This window comes from Juglans regia, chromosome 7 (genome assembly GCF_001411555.2).
Source record: "Juglans regia cultivar Chandler chromosome 7, Walnut 2.0, whole genome shotgun sequence".
In the NCBI taxonomy this organism is placed as follows: domain Eukaryota; kingdom Viridiplantae; phylum Streptophyta; class Magnoliopsida; order Fagales; family Juglandaceae; genus Juglans; species Juglans regia.
In genome coordinates this window covers 40,163,735-40,180,812 of record NC_049907.1, presented here as the reverse complement: position 1 = coordinate 40,180,812, position 17,078 = coordinate 40,163,735, and the positions used below count along the sequence as shown (strand labels likewise).

General features: G+C 35.9%; 3 protein-coding genes and 1 non-coding gene across 8 annotated transcripts; 3 read left to right on the top strand and 1 right to left on the bottom strand.

Moving 5' to 3' along the window:
* The first annotated feature begins 637 nt into the window (after nt 1–637).
* LOC108985521 (DNA repair protein XRCC4) lies at nt 638–10,436 on the top strand. 5 transcript variants are annotated; one of them, XM_035691984.1, is made up of 6 exons: nt 638–927; nt 1,019–1,161; nt 3,008–3,136; nt 3,755–3,877; nt 4,870–5,117; nt 9,989–10,436. In XM_035691984.1, exons 1-5 carry the CDS (start codon nt 795–797, stop codon nt 5,104–5,106), a joined length of 765 nt encoding a protein of 254 aa, XP_035547877.1. In that variant the 5' UTR covers nt 638–794; the 3' UTR covers nt 5,107–5,117; nt 9,989–10,436. The 5 variants fall into 5 exon arrangements, with proteins under 5 accessions (XP_035547877.1, XP_035547878.1, XP_018813400.1 ...); XM_035691985.1 differs by lacking the exon at nt 9,989–10,436 and adding an exon at nt 9,198–9,982; XM_018957855.2 differs by lacking the exon at nt 9,989–10,436 and adding an exon at nt 5,571–5,916.
* LOC108985519 (pentatricopeptide repeat-containing protein At1g63330-like) lies at nt 5,527–9,186 on the bottom strand. Its single transcript, XM_035691965.1, has one exon. It carries the CDS (start codon nt 7,664–7,666, stop codon nt 5,708–5,710), a length of 1,959 nt encoding a protein of 652 aa, XP_035547858.1. The 5' UTR covers nt 7,667–9,186; the 3' UTR covers nt 5,527–5,707.
* Nucleotides 8,455–8,583, top strand: LOC118349114. Its single transcript, XR_004802105.1, has one exon. It is a non-coding gene; the product is annotated as a small nucleolar RNA snoR74 (small nucleolar RNA).
* A 632-nt stretch (nt 10,437–11,068) lies between the features above and the next one.
* On the top strand, nt 11,069–11,769 carry LOC108985515 (glu S.griseus protease inhibitor-like). Its single transcript, XM_018957845.2, has 2 exons — nt 11,069–11,193; nt 11,328–11,769. Exons 1-2 carry the CDS (start codon nt 11,172–11,174, stop codon nt 11,519–11,521), a joined length of 216 nt encoding a protein of 71 aa, XP_018813390.1. The 5' UTR covers nt 11,069–11,171; the 3' UTR covers nt 11,522–11,769.
* The last annotated feature ends 5,309 nt before the right edge of the window (nt 11,770–17,078 follow it).

Sequence of the window (17,078 nt, the reverse complement as noted above, 5' to 3'; positions counted from 1 at the left end):
GTTTGTAAGTATTGTATAATGATTTTTCTTTAAAATAAAATTTATTATTAAAATATTAATTTTTTTATATAAATTTTATATTTATTATTATTTTTTTAAATGAATGTACAACTCTTATATATTACAAATATCATTTCACTTTTGTTTTTATGCGCTGGACCCGACTTGACGAGAAAATTATAAGCCTGTGAGCTGTGACATGGATCTCACTCATCAATATTTTCTTGCATATTATCTATGTAAAAGTGATCACCGCATATCCTATTTAAAATGGGTGTGTAATGTAGAGGGATGCATGAATGTAATGTAATATCTTCATACTATAAAATGTTAAATAATTTTTTTACCAAAATGCCCTTGATGAGGAGAGAGAGAATGGTTACTCTTTCTTTAAGTTGGCCATATTTTGAACGATGAAGAAAAATTTTTCTCTTTAATTATTATTTATTATTTTATATCTCACATTTTATGAAAAATATTTTTATATCTTATAAAATATTCATATATTTTATAGGTGTAATGTGTGAGAGTGAATAGTAATTAATAAGTAAAATTTCTCAATAATAAAATATTTTATTGCATTTTTGTCTATATTTTATTTGTTTTTCTACATTGGGAATTTTACTTTATTTTATTTTATTTCTAAAGAGAGCTGGTTTAACATTCTGTTTTGGACGAGTATATATGGGTTTGACGAGGCGGGAAAGAATCCATATTCTCCGATAAATAGAACCCAAATTCTTATTCCCCTCCCCGTCTTCCAAAATCTCGTTGAACTAAAGTGAAAGACAGCAATGGAGTCAACCCGACATTCATGCTTAAAGCTCGAACCCCAACATAGCGAGCCCATCTTCGTAAAGTGTACCTGGTCCCAGTCCCGCTTTGACCTCTCCATCACCGACGGCCTCCACGCCTGGATCTGCCACGGTACTTCAATCTCTTATAAATCGAACTTCGAAACTAAATAATTTAAAGCTCACTGGAATTTTCGTTTCGATTTTGGACTTTTCAAATTCAGCGTCGGAAGAGGAGGTGAGAGACCGCGCGGCTCAGTGGGACCAGCCGGTGACCGAGTACGTGGAGTTGGCTGAGCGGTACTTAGGGTTTCAGCAGCCCGGTTCTATCTACCAGTTCACCGATGCCGGAGATGGCCACAAAAGGGTCTGTACTTCTCGGTAATTTTCTTTTTTATAAGTAAACAATTGTATTAATAGAATAGGCATAGCCCAAAGTATACAAGATGATATACAAGAGCAAACACTTATCTACGCTGAAGAAGAGGAAACAAGAAATTCAGCCAAGTCTAAGCCATTAAAGTCTATAGCTATGGCCCATACGAATAGCATTCTAACAAAAAATATCTAAGATCTTTAAAAGATATCTCCTTGTCTTCAAACGTCTTGTCATTTTGCTCTTACCATAAGCACCATTGAATACAAATAGGAACCATCTTTGGTAGGTCCCTTATAATTGTAAACGACAACACTCAAGTATATGTTTTCTTCGGGTGAGGATGTACCACAAGTATTTGCTGGAATAATTTTTATATCTTTTCATTGATAACCCACGGCTGCTTAAATAGCAGTCCACGTTCATAAAACTGAAAATATAACTGAAAAACAGAGTTGCCGAAAACAGAGGAATCACCTAGAGCCACTACTAGTAGCTGACACCTAACAAATGAAATAATGAAAATTGACTCCACGTACTAACGGAAATAGAAATGCAACAACAGAAAGATAACATCAATAGAAAATAGAAACTGACTTCAACGGCTACGACCCAGTCCATGCACGCATGCATGCCACTCCATGCACTACGTCCTTACTTTTGTTAGCCTTCGCATGTCTAACCTCCTCCCATATACTTGGAATTTGGTTTTAGGCCCCTCCCCGAACGTCGTGGCCTATCAATCTTCAACACAACTTTGATTTGTGGAATTCCTCATAGATTGGTCCAACAAGCTAGGAGCGCCTCCACTGTGGTGGGCATAAACCAAGCTATTTCTAGCCTGTTGAACACCTTAGCCCATAGCGCCCTAGCAACATCACAATGCAATATAAGTTGATCCATAGTTTCATCACAATTCTTACACATGCAGCACCAATCTAGTATGATCACCCCACGTCTTCACAGATTATCCGTCGTCAAGATCTTTCCCAGTGAAGCTGTCCATACGGTTGCTTTGGGAGGTGCCTTATTCTGCCAGATACTCTTCCAGGAAATTGAGTGTTTTGGACCTGCGTGAGAGACTTATAGAATGATCGAACTGAGAATATGCCTTTCCCAGCCGGTACCCACCACAACTTGTCATTTCCTTGGATGCTCAGTTTCACAGAATACAACAGTTGGAAGAACTCTTCAAAGCTACCAATTTCCTAGTCTTGGGCCGCCCTGCTAAAGACGATGTTCCACTGTACTTGATCTCCAACTATCACTATAAAATGAGCCATTGAAGCTTATTTCTCACATGCAATCCTGAAAACTGAGGGGAATAAATTTTTTAGTCTATTGTTTTCATACCATATATCGCTCCAGAATTTTATTCTAGAACCATCTCTCAACACAAGTCTAGTGTGACGAAAAAACACCTCCCATCCCCTACTAATATGCTTTCAAGTCCCCAATCCGTGAGGCCCATTTACCTCTTTACGACAAACGCCCCCCCCAACATGCAGATCCTTTTCGGTAATTCAAGCTTGTTATTTACTATTTGAAATTTTATGTATTGTTGAACAGTGTTCGGATGCAGGGAAAATTGGGGAAGATGTTTATAGTGAATAATGATAGTAATATAAATGATGAATCATAAATGTCTTCCCTAGAATTATGAGTTTTTACTTCAAATAGACCCAAAATGCTTAGTAGTTATTACATGGCTACTTTTTTTAGAAAGTCATTTTCTTGTTCAAATATGGAAATGGGAGAGTAAAGTTCTGAGGACTTTATTTCGTGAAGGGGCTTATGTAAAATGGTTACTTGACTGGATATGGTATTCATTGTGCAGTTGTCATGGACTTTTGACAAGGAAGGCACAACACTAGAATGGCGGTGGAAGTGTCAACTGTCACCCAATAGTAAGGAAACTACGGCAGGGATATTGGACTTTCTCATGGATGCAAATATAAGGCTAAGTGTATGATTGTACATTTTGTTTTGCTGCTTTATAGACATTCAGTGAAGTTTCCATATTTACATTTTGTTGAGAAAAGGATCTACCAAATAATGTAAAGCTATTAAAAAGAGGACGGTGCTACACCCACCGAGGTGTAGCCCAAGAGAATCTCCCGATAAGGCCATTTGGCCCTTTTTTTTCAAACATTTTTTTTTTATATCCTTGAACATTTAAAAAAAAATTCACAACATCATTAAAAAACACTCCTTAATCACTAAGTAAAAAAAAAAAAAGGGGAAAATGTCTTGGGACCATCTCTCGGTGGCCCAAGCATTTCCCTTCAAAAGAATGTAAGCAATTTACATGTTTATCTCAATGCGATGTATTTCTACTGGTGGAGACAAATCCATGAACCAAAAACAGAGGGCAAGATAATGGTTAAGGAAAATCTCTCACAAGCAATATGAGATTGATCTTGTTCAACAAATTCCTAAACGTGTTATTAAATTACTAGCCACTTTTATTTTATTATATTTTATTTCTAAGGTATTCTTCTGGAATTGAGATATGTAGTTCTCATGCATATACGGGTAATTTGTTTGTTTTATATATATTTCTGTACTCTGTATGCGTGCATAGGAAGAAGTTGTCAGAAAAACTCAATCGTTTGAGAGGCTAAAAGTGGAAGCTGAGAAGTGTCTAGCGCAGAGCGAGAAAATTAATGATGAGAAGGTGGAGTTCGAATCTGCAATATATGAAAAGGTGTGTTCAATAAGTTATTTTGTTTTCTCAGCATCTTACGTAGCATCAGTTCTTTTTTCTCCTTATTTTTATTTTGCTAATTGAGCTCCAAATGTAGGTTATGGCATAATCAATCTACGCGGTATATTGACATGAATAATATTTTAGTACTTGTACCCGTTAGTTTGAGTTTAGGATGTGAAACATTAATGGTAGCCTCCATCTTATAGGTTTAATTAGAAGATCGGGAAAGGTTTTTGTTTTCTTTCAAGATAAGGCTAATTTGTCTTGTAGCGAGTGAAAATAAATACAAAGCCAGGAAAAAGAGGGGCAAACTGCAAAAGTAAGGTCACTTTGAACCCTAACGATTCAAAACTGTTTTCTCAATCCTGAAGCTGCTCATTTAATCTAAACTTCCCCTACCCCCTCTCTTTAACAAATATATAAAGTAACGATTTTGTTAAGCATCAAGTGGCTTATGTTCATTATCTTCATCCGCAAGAACGGGTTGTCTACTTAAATTAATAAATGTTAGGGGCAGCCTGCTTTGTCGCTGTAGCGATCTGGTTGTTGGTTATGGAATTCCTTTGCAAGATTTCTGCCTCTCTTATTTATTTTCTTTTTTGTATGTAATATTTGGTTTGAAGATTGCACGAATACGGTTGAGGCTCTCTTGTTATACTAATTATTTTAATGTGACTAAGCCTCTTTCACAATTTTAGTGCATCTTTCACATTCACATCTGCTTAGTGAGATGAAATCGGAATGCTCACTTCTAGAAGTGATGTTTTATGTTAAATATTTTGATCTTTTTTAATATCAGTAAAAGCGATTTTTTTATCTCACGTACATGTATGTATCACGATGCAATCAATATCATCATTATATTTGATCTATGGATGCAGCTGGCAAAGCACTGGAGTAGTTCCAGCTACATTTACTAAATAGACATAATCATCATTTACATCTTTTTGGAAACATTATGCATGACTTGACCTTTTTTCTGCCTCTAGTTTCTTGGGGTCTTGAATTCAAAGAAAGCAAAACTCAGAGAGCTTCGGGGTCAGCTTTCAAATGAAAAAGCTGCTGGGAAATTGCCAGAAGATGAATCTTCTGAGAAAACAGATAGTTTTGACAATGGAAGTGATGATGAGAAAAGTGAGGAAGAACCTGCAAAAGATGTTACAGGCACTTCAAAGCTTGTGGTAGGGAGTAGGCCTCGTGGTCGACAGAGGACCACACGCATTTAGCTTCACACTAGGTAAGTGTAAGTTACAGCATGTTGAGCCTTCCTTGATTTTCTTTCCTTCTGTACGTTTATGTTTTTTATTTGTTGGTGTGGGGAGGCTGGGCTGGGTCCTGTAAAGATTTTCAACATGTATCGCAACTTTTCATAGGAATACAAACTTGTGTAAGTATACCTAAGCCACAAAACAAATATAATCCAACAGGACTTATGCTGACTTTCATCGTGCCCTTCCACCGTTCACTTGGGGAGTAGAGAATCAACTGATCCCAAGAATTAAAAGTAGCCATTCATTGCGAACTGAAACACTGCTTGCGGGATGTTACATTTATGTGCAGACTAATGTAGAAGAATGAGCTCAGTAAGACTGACATGTCACATGGTTGAAGTAGGTATTAGAATTGTATTGAAAATTGTAGTAGAATGGAGAAAGGAATAGGAATTTGATACTTCTTCAGGGATGTACAGTGTAAATTTGACCAAGCAAAAAAGCAGGAAGCAAGCTTATGCGCCACTGTACATGTCTAAGGAAAGCTAGCATCAGTAACTTTACATGTCGAAGGAGTAAAAGAAGAATGGAAGGCATAGATTGACCAGAGTCGTGCTTAAGAGGAAGTTTCCAAGAACGTGGGAAGTGACTGGAGCATTGCACAAGATTGTTCATCATCCATGGCAACGTGTATCAACATCGAAGTGACTGCTTCATTGGGTAAAAAGTTCCTCTTTCGCATTACCTCAAGGAGCTGCATCGCTCTCTGGACCTCTTTTTCTCGAAGAAGACCCTGAATCATGATATTGAACGAAATGGAGTCTGGTAAGCAACCTTTCTCCTCCATTTGCATAAGCAACTCACAAGCCTCCAATGACATTCCTTTCTTGCATAGGCCATCTATCATACTGTTGTAAGTAGAAACATTAGGAACCAAGCCATTGCTTGAGATTTCCTCCAACTTTTTCCTCGCTTCTTCCAATTTACCAGCCTTACACATCCCATCAATTAGTAAATTAAAAAATTGAATACCAGATTCAGATTTGGTACTCTCTAGGGACTGCAACAGATCCATTGCCTCCTCAATCTGTCCATTTTTGCAGAGTCCACCCAATAGAGCAGAATACGTAGCAAATACTGGAGAAGGGCCAGAACTCTGCATTTCTTTAAATAATTTATGCGCAGTTCTAACTCTACCCGCATGGCACAGTGCTCCTATAAGCGTGTTGTAACTTACAGCAGTGGGTTTCAATCCCTTGCATTGCATTTCTTGAAAGAGCTGAATAGCTTCATTGGTCTTCCAACTCTTGCAATAGCCGCTAATCATCACGTTATAGCTAACAACATCGAGCTTAAGACCCTTGTCCACCATCATGTTAAACAGCTTTTCTGCATCATCCAGCCGACCCACCAAACATAAACCACTCATGACTGAACTGTAAGTGTATAAATTAGGCTCCTTGCCTTGCTTTATCATCAACTTAAATATGCCACAAGCTTCTGCCATTTTCCCCTCTTTGCATAGACAATCTATCAGAATCGTGAATGTCACTACGCAGGGACAGATTCCTTGTCCCACCATTTGCTTAAAAATTATAGTGGCTTCTTTCCACAAACCTGACTGGCAAAAACCATGAATTAAAGTGTTATAAGTGACTAGATCAACAGAAATCTCGCGACCGACCATTTCTTTAAACAACTTCACAGCTTCTTTAAATCGTCCTAAACTACAAAATCCATCAATCAACGAACTGTAGACAACAACGTCTGGATGAATGCCCGCATCGATCATCTCCGAGAACATTTCCATCGCTTCACTAATCAATCCATCTTTGCAAAGAGCATCGATGATCATGCCATAAGTTAGCACATTCACCTTGCACTCTGCCTTCACCATCCTTCTATGCATCTCCAAAGCTCGACCAATCTCGTGCATTTTACAAAATCCATCAATAAGAGTCCCATATATGATCTCACTCTCTCCAAGTCTCTTCTCACACAGTTTATCAAACAGTTGAAGCGCATAATGAACCCTACCATCGTTACATAAACCCTTAACCAAAGTACCGACTGTCACCACATCCGGCTCAAACCCCCTCTTCGCAATCTCCCCAAACAGCCCAAATCCATAATCCACAACATTCAAGTTGCAACAACAATTAATCAAAATGTTCAAAGTGTACAAGTCAGGCTCAATACCAACACAATTCAACTTCCTATACATAAGAAACACATCTGAATAGCATTTCAGTCTGGAAACCGACCCCAATACATGATTAAACGTATCGATTGCCGGAACGGGTTGTTCTTGAACCAATCTATCAAAGTATCTCTTCGCATCATTGAGCTTTATTTTACCTGATTTACACACACCCCTCACGTAATATTCGAACTGGGTTGGAGTCACATGAGCTTTGCAACCCTTACTGTTTATGGGAATGGAATTAGAGGAAGAATTTCGAAGTGGAGTTTTGCGAAGAGAGTAAAGGGAGTGTTGGGTTTTTCCCTTTCGAATTGCATGTCTTGAAGAAGAAGACGAAGACGAGGCAGAAGAATTAGCAATTTTTAGCAACATGAAAAGAGAGAGAATTCAGGACTTTCAATGCTAAAGGTACATCTGAAAGAGGAGCTTTCAGTTTTTAGTGGACACTGAGCAGCATGACCGTAGTAGAACAACCACTTCAATTTTCATCCTCACAAGCCCAATAATAAATAATAATAAAACACGTTAATAATAATAAAAAAATTAATTATTTATACAGGATTGAAGTTCACATGAATCACAAACACGGGCGGGCACCCAATAATTTCCATTTTAAGGCAAACTATTACCGTCACCGTCAGATCAGAATCTCAGCGGTGCCAAATAAAATGCCACATCGAGTCTGCCCAAGGCTAGGGTTTTACTAGAAACATACACCAGTCACCAAGCACCTAGGGTTTCTTTGCCTATAAATACGTAGTTTCCCTGAACACAGGCACGGTCTCAACTCCTTCCGTTCGTTTTCTTCTTTGGTACATCTGGCCAACACGCTCTGGCTCCTTTACTTCTGTTTATAAGAGTAATCACGGTCGAGAGTAGCAGCAGAAAGTGAATGAATAAAGCTTTCTTCCGTCGTCTTCTTCTTCTCTTCTCACTGCTAAGTCTCAACCGTGTTTCTCTGTATAAGGAGATGTACTGGATCCTTACGTGTACCAACTCTCTGGGTTCTCAACATAGCAGAATCATGTTTTCTGTTTGTTTTTGAAGTATTTGCCCTATGTAGATTTGCTGAATTGAATCTGCAGAATCTAGTCATCTGTGGATTTCAGATGTAAATTAGTTTTTTATTAATATCACAATATGCACGAATCGAACCTGATTAAAAAGCAGGGCCCTTTTGCCTATTGTGAAGAGGGCTCTCGTAAATTTCAGGAAAATTACTTGCATTGTTATTGGGTGAACCTCTGCACATGTTAGTGGCTGAAGGTTCAGTAAATGATGCAACATTCCGGACGTTAATCTTGCATAGATTTGAGGGAATGGCTAAAGCTGTTGATAATGTTAATCCAGAAAAATGATTCCTATGTCAGGATTTTACAAAATTTTCATACTATTGCATCCCATGCATAGTCAGATATACCCTTTACATCCTTAGTGGTTGTAAAGTGGTAACGGCTCTGGACTCGGGGGTATGCTCTTCCAAGTCCAAGGTTTAAATTTTTTTAGGTGTAAATAATCTCTAGGAGCCACATTCTTAATGAAAAATTAACTATTTAATCAATTTGTGTATGAAAACTTTCGAGGGTACGATGCACGAGATCGGAGTTTATTCTGTAGGAATAGATCTATAGGATCCTGTCTTTGAGAGATTTTCCTACATAAAAAAAAATATATATATACCCTTTAGATCAGTACTCTTTGCATAAGAAAAGTTTTTAATAGACATCTTAAAGAAACATCAATTACAACTACCCACGTTTATGAATGCGTGTAGTTTAATTTCTGATGACCATTTCTTCAAGAAGGTACATATGATTTTTAATCTTTTATGGAAGATTTTTACATTATGTTGTGACTTGTGAGGGTATTAACACAGGAATATATTAAGATGTTTCATTTTCAGCCACGAGTTTTCCAAAGTAGACTGTAAACAGCTAAAAACACAATGCACGCGAAGGTTTGTTTTCAGCTAAAACTGCAAGGACGCGATCCGACTAGCCGCCGCATCTTATGGGATCGCAGCCTAACTTCTTCGTAGAGGCTGAGGAATTGCAGCCCAGAAGTTTTCATAAACGCAGCGGACGAATCTGAAGCAAAACGCACCAAAGAATGGCGTTTAGATTGTTGAATAGATCCCCTTCCGCTCCTACAGTAATATTGGACATTTTATTTAGAACGAAATGGGCCTATAACTTCATGCACATCACTCTGAAGGTGTAAAATAATGGGCTGTAAATGATTAATGGATTTACAGCCCTTGTTGAGGGACGTCCCTTCGTATTATAATCACATCGTTGATTCTGGAATCTCACGAGATGTTATGACCTTCAAAGTTCTGTTACGAAGGGAGGAGAACCCAGATGCTCTTACTAAATGCATGCAATGAGGAACTAATAAATCTTTGATTCGTTTAATGTGCAAGAGTAATGGACAGAAGCCACGAGTCTGAAGAACGAAATAGTAATTAGGCAAGAAAATATTACCAGATGTTATAACCTTCAACATTCTCGTAGATGCTACCGGTAAAGCAGGGAAGATAGACGAAGCCCAAAACATTTTCGGTGTAAGAATTTAAACGGGCATAATGTTTGGTGTAACAATCGTATTTGGCCTCCGGCAATGGAGAATTCGGATGTCATGGTTTTGTTCAGGTTGTTGAACCTAATGTTTAGTGTCATATTTGTTTGTCCGCAGCTATATCAAGATAAAGCAGATTGGTGAAGCTTTAAATTAAAGCTTGTCCATGATTGAAGTTGAATATTTTGATGATGATGATGTAGCAGCTTGTAGTTTTATTAAGGTATTGCCGCCCCAGGCAGGCTTCAAAGTAAGTTAATTTCCAGATATTCTTTCCAGTCATGTTATGACCCCGGCCCCAAAACGTTTTCGATATGTGGAGCGGCTCCTGATGCTCTTTTCATGGGCTTGGCAGAGTTCTATGATTCCTAAACGACAGTTGCCCAGTCCAAACCGTGCATGATGACGGTTGGTTATCTTCTCCTGCACCTGCGGAGGTGCACAAGAGTCTAATTAATGCCTTTGACGTTTAGGCCCTCAAAGTGGACAGCCTAATAGCCACGGAATGCACCAAGTGGATAAGCCCAGGCAGCTGATCTACCCAACATAATGGTCCAAGCTGGAGGCCACTCCCTTGTGATATTCGCAAAGTTGCATTAGTCATGTTAAGATATAAAATAAATAATAAAATTTATATATTTTTATTAATTTAAATTTTTAAGATAAGTGGTAATTTCACATAGTATCAAAGTAGAGGTCCTGAATTCGAATCCTGACTCTACACTCTATCTTATTTAATTAAATATTTCACATGTTGGACCACCGATTGAGGGAGAATCTAACTCACACGTGAGGGGAGTGTCAAGATATAAAATAAATAATAAAATCTACCTCTTCCCATCAGCTTAAATTTTTAGAACAAGTGGTGATTTTACAAGCCATATTTTGAGGACTGGCAAGTTGCCATGTGATATAATAATGTTTATGATTATTGTGTGGATTGTACGAATTTGACGAGTAATTGTTTTGTGTTCTCTTTTCTTGAATCGATCCGGAAAATTTGACCAATGAATTGTTAAATATTCAAAGAAAACTGCATCTAATACTTTGGCATTTCATGGTGATAGTTATGTCAAAGACAACTTCGCTTTTATTTGAAGTTATCTGACAAAGAAAAATGAAAGATCCAAACCCTTAGCTTGATAGATATCCAGATAGTAAACAACGTTGACATACCTCGATCGGTCGAGCTTATCGCTTTGGTAGTGATTCTCTATAAATACCCGGCCCATCTGATTCTCACCACATCCATACATCGATCGTGTTATCAATATTATAAGATTGTGAAGGAAAACTAGAAATGGCATCAGATCAGTGTGAAGGTAATGAATATCTATATCATTTGTTGTAAGTAATATTATATGTGATCAGTTACGTACACATGACCGTGTTCTTTCTTTTTTTATTTTTCTTATTATCTAATTCAAGTCTATTGAGACTGCATGATCATGTGCAGGTAAGAGTTCATGGCCTGAGCTCGTTGGAGTGAAAGGGAAGATTGCTGAGGCGACGATTGAGCGCGAGAATCCTCTTGTTGATGCTGTGATCGTGCCAAAAGGATCGGTTGTCACTCAAGACTTCCGGTGCGATAGGGTTCGGGTTTGGGTTGATGAGAAAGGCATCGTTTATCAGGTCCCCCATATCGGTTAGGACCCAGATGATCGAGCGTGCATTCGAGATCAGCCGGTCTAAGTAGTACTATATATTTAGCATGTAATTGCAGTACTATGAATCAGTAGTACTGAAATTGAATAATTAATTAAGGTTTTCTATTATATCCCACAGGGATATATAAATGCAGGAGTTACCTGTTGTAAACTCAATACGAGCTTATATTTTCATGCAAATAATGTAAGTAAGGTATTTGAAGGTGATCAATAAGACAGGCTTTTAATTAATGTTTTGAGTATTTTCATAATTTTGTATATCGTTAATGTTAGATCAGTCTCCCCGCGGGGGTGGCCAAAAGCTGAAAATTAATTAATTAGCTGGGATGGAGATTCAAGATCAAGCTGAGCAGCAGCTACCTAGCAGATACAATCTATATTAATTAAATTATTAATTGGCTTTCCTTTTCAAGATATCAAGATTACCAGAAGAAAAAAACCAAGTTCAATTAACATTATCACTGGCGCCCATTGAAGTTATAATTTGTTACCTTTAATTAGTATTAGTTAATTAAAAGATGTTAGTATTAGTTAATTAAAAGATATCATAATCAAACTGTTTAAATATTGACCAAGCCATGATGTTCGTACGCGTACGTAAATCTTCAAACAAAATTTTATCTTTTTCTATAAAAAAGGTTGTTTATTTCTTAAATGAAGGGAGAGGTCATGATCTGAATGCATGAAAGAAAATACGATGATTAAATTATCAAATTATTAAATATTAATGAGGTATTAATAATTATATTAAACTTCAATGACGTAGTACGTACGCGGTGATCATGAATAGATTAATCTTGATCCCCAGCCAATTCTCTTTCAATGATGAAGAAGATCATTCTTCTGAATTTAAATATTTTAAAGTTTATTTTATATATATATATATATATATATATCTCAAACTAGTGAATAATATATAGTATCATTCCAAATAAGTACTTTTGTATATATAGGGATCGATCCGGATCGGAGTTTGGGGATTCTCGATCGGATCCAGTAATATTCCTTGTACGTAAAAGAGGAGGAAATGCATGCAATCAATTAAGTTGCAAATTATTCATTGACAGCTAGTATGACAACATAAGTAGCTAGCTGTTGGCCAATGGCACGTACAAGAAACTCGCAACGTTCCCGTCGGATGAGTACTAGCTGTTGCACGCAACGTATCTAATTGATCTGGCTGGTTTTCTAAGACGTAAAGGATCGGACTGCTAAAAACTTAGGATTTAGATGCATTGCAGCAGCTAGCCTGCAGGCTAGCTCGGTTTGACACTTCCTTCTTTTTTTTTTACTTTGACAATTTGCATTTTGTAGCTGTCAAGTACTACTCACGCCGTAAGTACATATTTCGTACTATATATATATTCTTTGAAAATGCCAATGCTATTGACTTTGTTAATTAGATGTTAATTAAAACACCAACCTATCTACAACTTCTAAACAGCCAGTACTTTGATGCGGGAAGGGGAAAATCCCGCCGGTGCGGGTAGCGCCCTGCCTATGATCGGTACATTCATGACCGTATCATTTATTGGCGATCATGATCACTTTTGGTTTTCATTAATTTTTTAGTTTATCAGCATCTGGGGCGTCAGATATATTAAGCTAGCTAGGCTATAATATCGCTATTGATTCCGGTAAAGGATTATTAGACATTGGCTTGCTTTAAAAAAAAGTAGTGCTTCTGGACTAGCATAGTTATTATATATGCAGTAGGTAGTTATTATATATACAAATACTGGATCGAATACCAAACCGATTCTGGTCGTTGATTTTCTATCTTGACTAATGCTATATTTATATTGAAGTTTACGGGCCGGCCTGTGCGTATAACCTTTTTAAGAAGTGAGACTCAGTATTAAAAAAATATATATTTTTTTTAATATCATGTGTCATGTTTATTCAAAGGCTTGTGAACCCTAAACTTGCACAAATATTTGTCTAAATTAATATATTTTACTTTTTCTTATATATAAACAGTAGGCTGTTCCTAATGATTGTTGCTAGCTATTATTAACAACACATATATAGTAGCAGATCACTTGAATCTACAATTTTATTGCTAATTAGTGCTTGAAGGGCATTCACTTTAGAGCTAGTACTGACGTTATTGTTTACCTTTAATTCTTCCGAAATGAAATGTGAACTTGCCAATGATCTCCATCCAATGTCTTTTAATTTATAGTTTAATTAGAGAGAGAGAGATATATATATATATATATATATATATATCTTAACATGCATGACAGCCCATCATCAGCCACAAAACCAATACACATCTATGATTATTGTGTTCATACGAATTTGACGATCGTGTAATTGTTTCGTGTTCTAATCTTCTTTGTATGCCTTAGGAAAAGCTGACCAATATATAAGTTTCTAAATGTTCAAAGAAAACTGCATTTAATACTTGGCCGGGCATGACCTCAACATGATGATATATAATAGTTTCCGCGTCAAAGATAACTTCGCTTTTTTCTGAAGTTATCTCGCAAAGAAAAATGAAAGATTCAAACCCTTAGCTTGATATATATCCAGAAATATTCAGATAGTCAACAATGACGTACGAACCTCGAGCTTATCTCCCTTATGTAATGATTCTCTATAAATACCCCATCTCTTCACCAGACCCTTACATCGTGTTATCAATATTAATTATAAGAGTGTGAATTAAGGAAAATAAGAAATGGCATCAGATGAGTGCAAAGGTAATGATCAGCATTTATCAAGAGTTGTAAGCATGCATATGTCCATATATAACACATCGTATTCTCTTTGATCTAATTGAAGTCTTTTGAACTTGTGTAGGTAAGAGTTCATGGCCTGAGCTCGTCGGAGTGAAGGGGAACGTTGCCGAGGCGACGATTGAGCGCGAGAATCCTCTTGTAGATGCTGTGATCGTGCCAAAGGGATCGAGTGTCATTCTAGACTTCCGCTGTGATAGGGTTTGGGTTTGGGTTGATGAAAATGGTATTGTTTATCAGGTCCCCGTTATCGGTTAGGACTCGATCGAAGAAGAGCGCACTCGGGAGCTAGCTAGCTAGCTGCTCGTAGTATATATATTATATATTATATATTTAGCAGTGTAATTGCAGTATGATTCGCTACTGGAATTAAATAATTAAGGATTCCAATAGTACCCCATATATATATGGCATGTACTGGAAACTAAATAAGAGCTTCTATTCTTCATTCAATAATATTGTACGAATTAAAGGAAAATAAGACAGGCTTCATGTAATGTTTGTTATCATGTTCGAGGCATTCTCGTTTTGGATATGGCTGTGCACTCTTTTTCAAGATTTCATGATTAGCAGAAAGAACATGCAACGTCTTTATCACTCGGCATTGAAGCTGTTATTTGTTACCTTTAATCGGGAGTTTAAAACTTTAAAATATAGAATAATACTACATATAGTCGTAGAGTGTATAAGCATTATACAGTCATTTTAAAAAAGAATATGATTCACAAATTAAAAAAATTAATTAATTTTTCATGTGGATCCTATTTTTATTCATTTTTTCAAAATGTGATTGTGTGATGCTTATACAATTACGATTACAACTATCATTTCTCTAAAATATAAAACTCATAATCAAAGTGTTTAAATATTGCCCAGCGCTAGCTAGCCAAAATGAACGTAAATTCTCAAGCAAAATTTATCTATATATAATCTTTTTCATTACAAGTTACAAAAAACAATCACTAGTACTATGATCTGAATGAAAGAAAATACGTACGAAGATCTAAATCAATAGTAGTCATGAGATATTAATATATAATTACATTATACTTCGATGACGAGAATTGATTATTCTTTATCTCCCAGCCAAATATATATTAAGAAATATAATGGACTTTTTATTAATTATTTTCCTCCTAATTAGACATGTATTATTATGAACGTACGATATCGTAGCTCGTAGATGTAGGCCGCATGCATCTTCTTCTTCACGAATATTCATGCAGGTGGCTTGACTGATCATACGTATATATATATGTTCCTTCTTGTGTCCATACCTACGTGTTTCCTTCTTATAATTATGTATAACGTACCTAATTTAATTAACTTATATATAATTTGGCAGTGATCATATATATTTCGTTGCTTAGTGATTAAAAACTCAACTATTAATTGAACTGGTAATTAAAGGAATGTTAGATCCACATATTTATATATGTGTGTGACTTTAATGTGAAGAAGAAGAGCATTCAATCTTCTGAATTTTAAAAGTTTTTTTATATATATCTCAAACTATTGAATAATCGGCCCATTCCAAATAAATTTTGTGCAGGCCGGTTCGATCGAGAGAATGAGGATTCTCGAACTTTCATAGTAAAAGACAAGACAAATGTAATTATTCGATTATTTTAGAGATGAGATTAGATAAATTGATATTAAAATTAAAAAGTTAAATAAAATATTATTAAAATATATTTTTTAAAATTGAAAACTACAAGTTGTCAATAAAAAAAAAATAGAAAAAAAGAAAACTAGAAGCTGCAGGCCGGCCAATGACATAATTATAATAAACCTGCAACGTACATCGTCCTTAATTCCCGTTCGATGATGATCAGTAGAGGTTGTTGCACGCAACGTATCTTCTAAGGCAGGACTGCAGAAAACTAGGATCGATATGATTTAGATCATCTAGGTGGCTCCATTTGACACAGCTTGCACCTTTCTTCACGTTGACAATTTGCATTTTAATCATGTGTAGCTGCTAGGTAGCTGTAAAGTCATCCCGCAAGTACATATTTGGTACTAAATAATATTTTTTGAATATGCCAATATTATATTTGACTTTGTTGATATTAATGTTCTATATGTTTAATTAATGTCATGTATTCATACAACATGTCATCATCATGTTCAGTACCGTATCATATTGGTAATGACTAATTCTGGTTTTCAATATTGTTTTATTAGTTTACCACCAATATCATGGATAACGTTATCGTTATTTTATTCATAAGAATCTTCAAATTAAAGGTGAAAATAAATAAATAGAAAACAAAAGAGGAGCGGTTAGTGGTAATTAATTCGTGTTGCAAAGTAGCAATTTCCATATTTAAACTTATATATGATATATATTATCGATTGAAAATATGATTATTATATCAGCGTGGGGGTAGCAACCATTTTAGTTGCCAATAACAAATGCCTATATATATATAAATATATACTAGATCGACTAGTAAAGATGAAAAATTTCTACTCATAATCTCCATACATCATACATTATACATTATTTTTTATTTTTTATTTTTTTCTCTTACTAAATATGTGGTGTATGGATAATAATTAGAAGAACTCTATTAGTTTAGAAAAAATAAAGTCAAATTTTTTTAAAAAAATTAAAATAAATAAAAATAAGTGTGGCTGATTGACTGCCATGTTGCCAAAAATATAATAGGGCTCCATATCCTTGAACTAGACTGAAATGATATATATATATATATATATATATCTATCTCTTTATATATATAAAATATCTATGAGACGGAAATTTTTGTTTTAACTCTTTTTTTTTTTTTT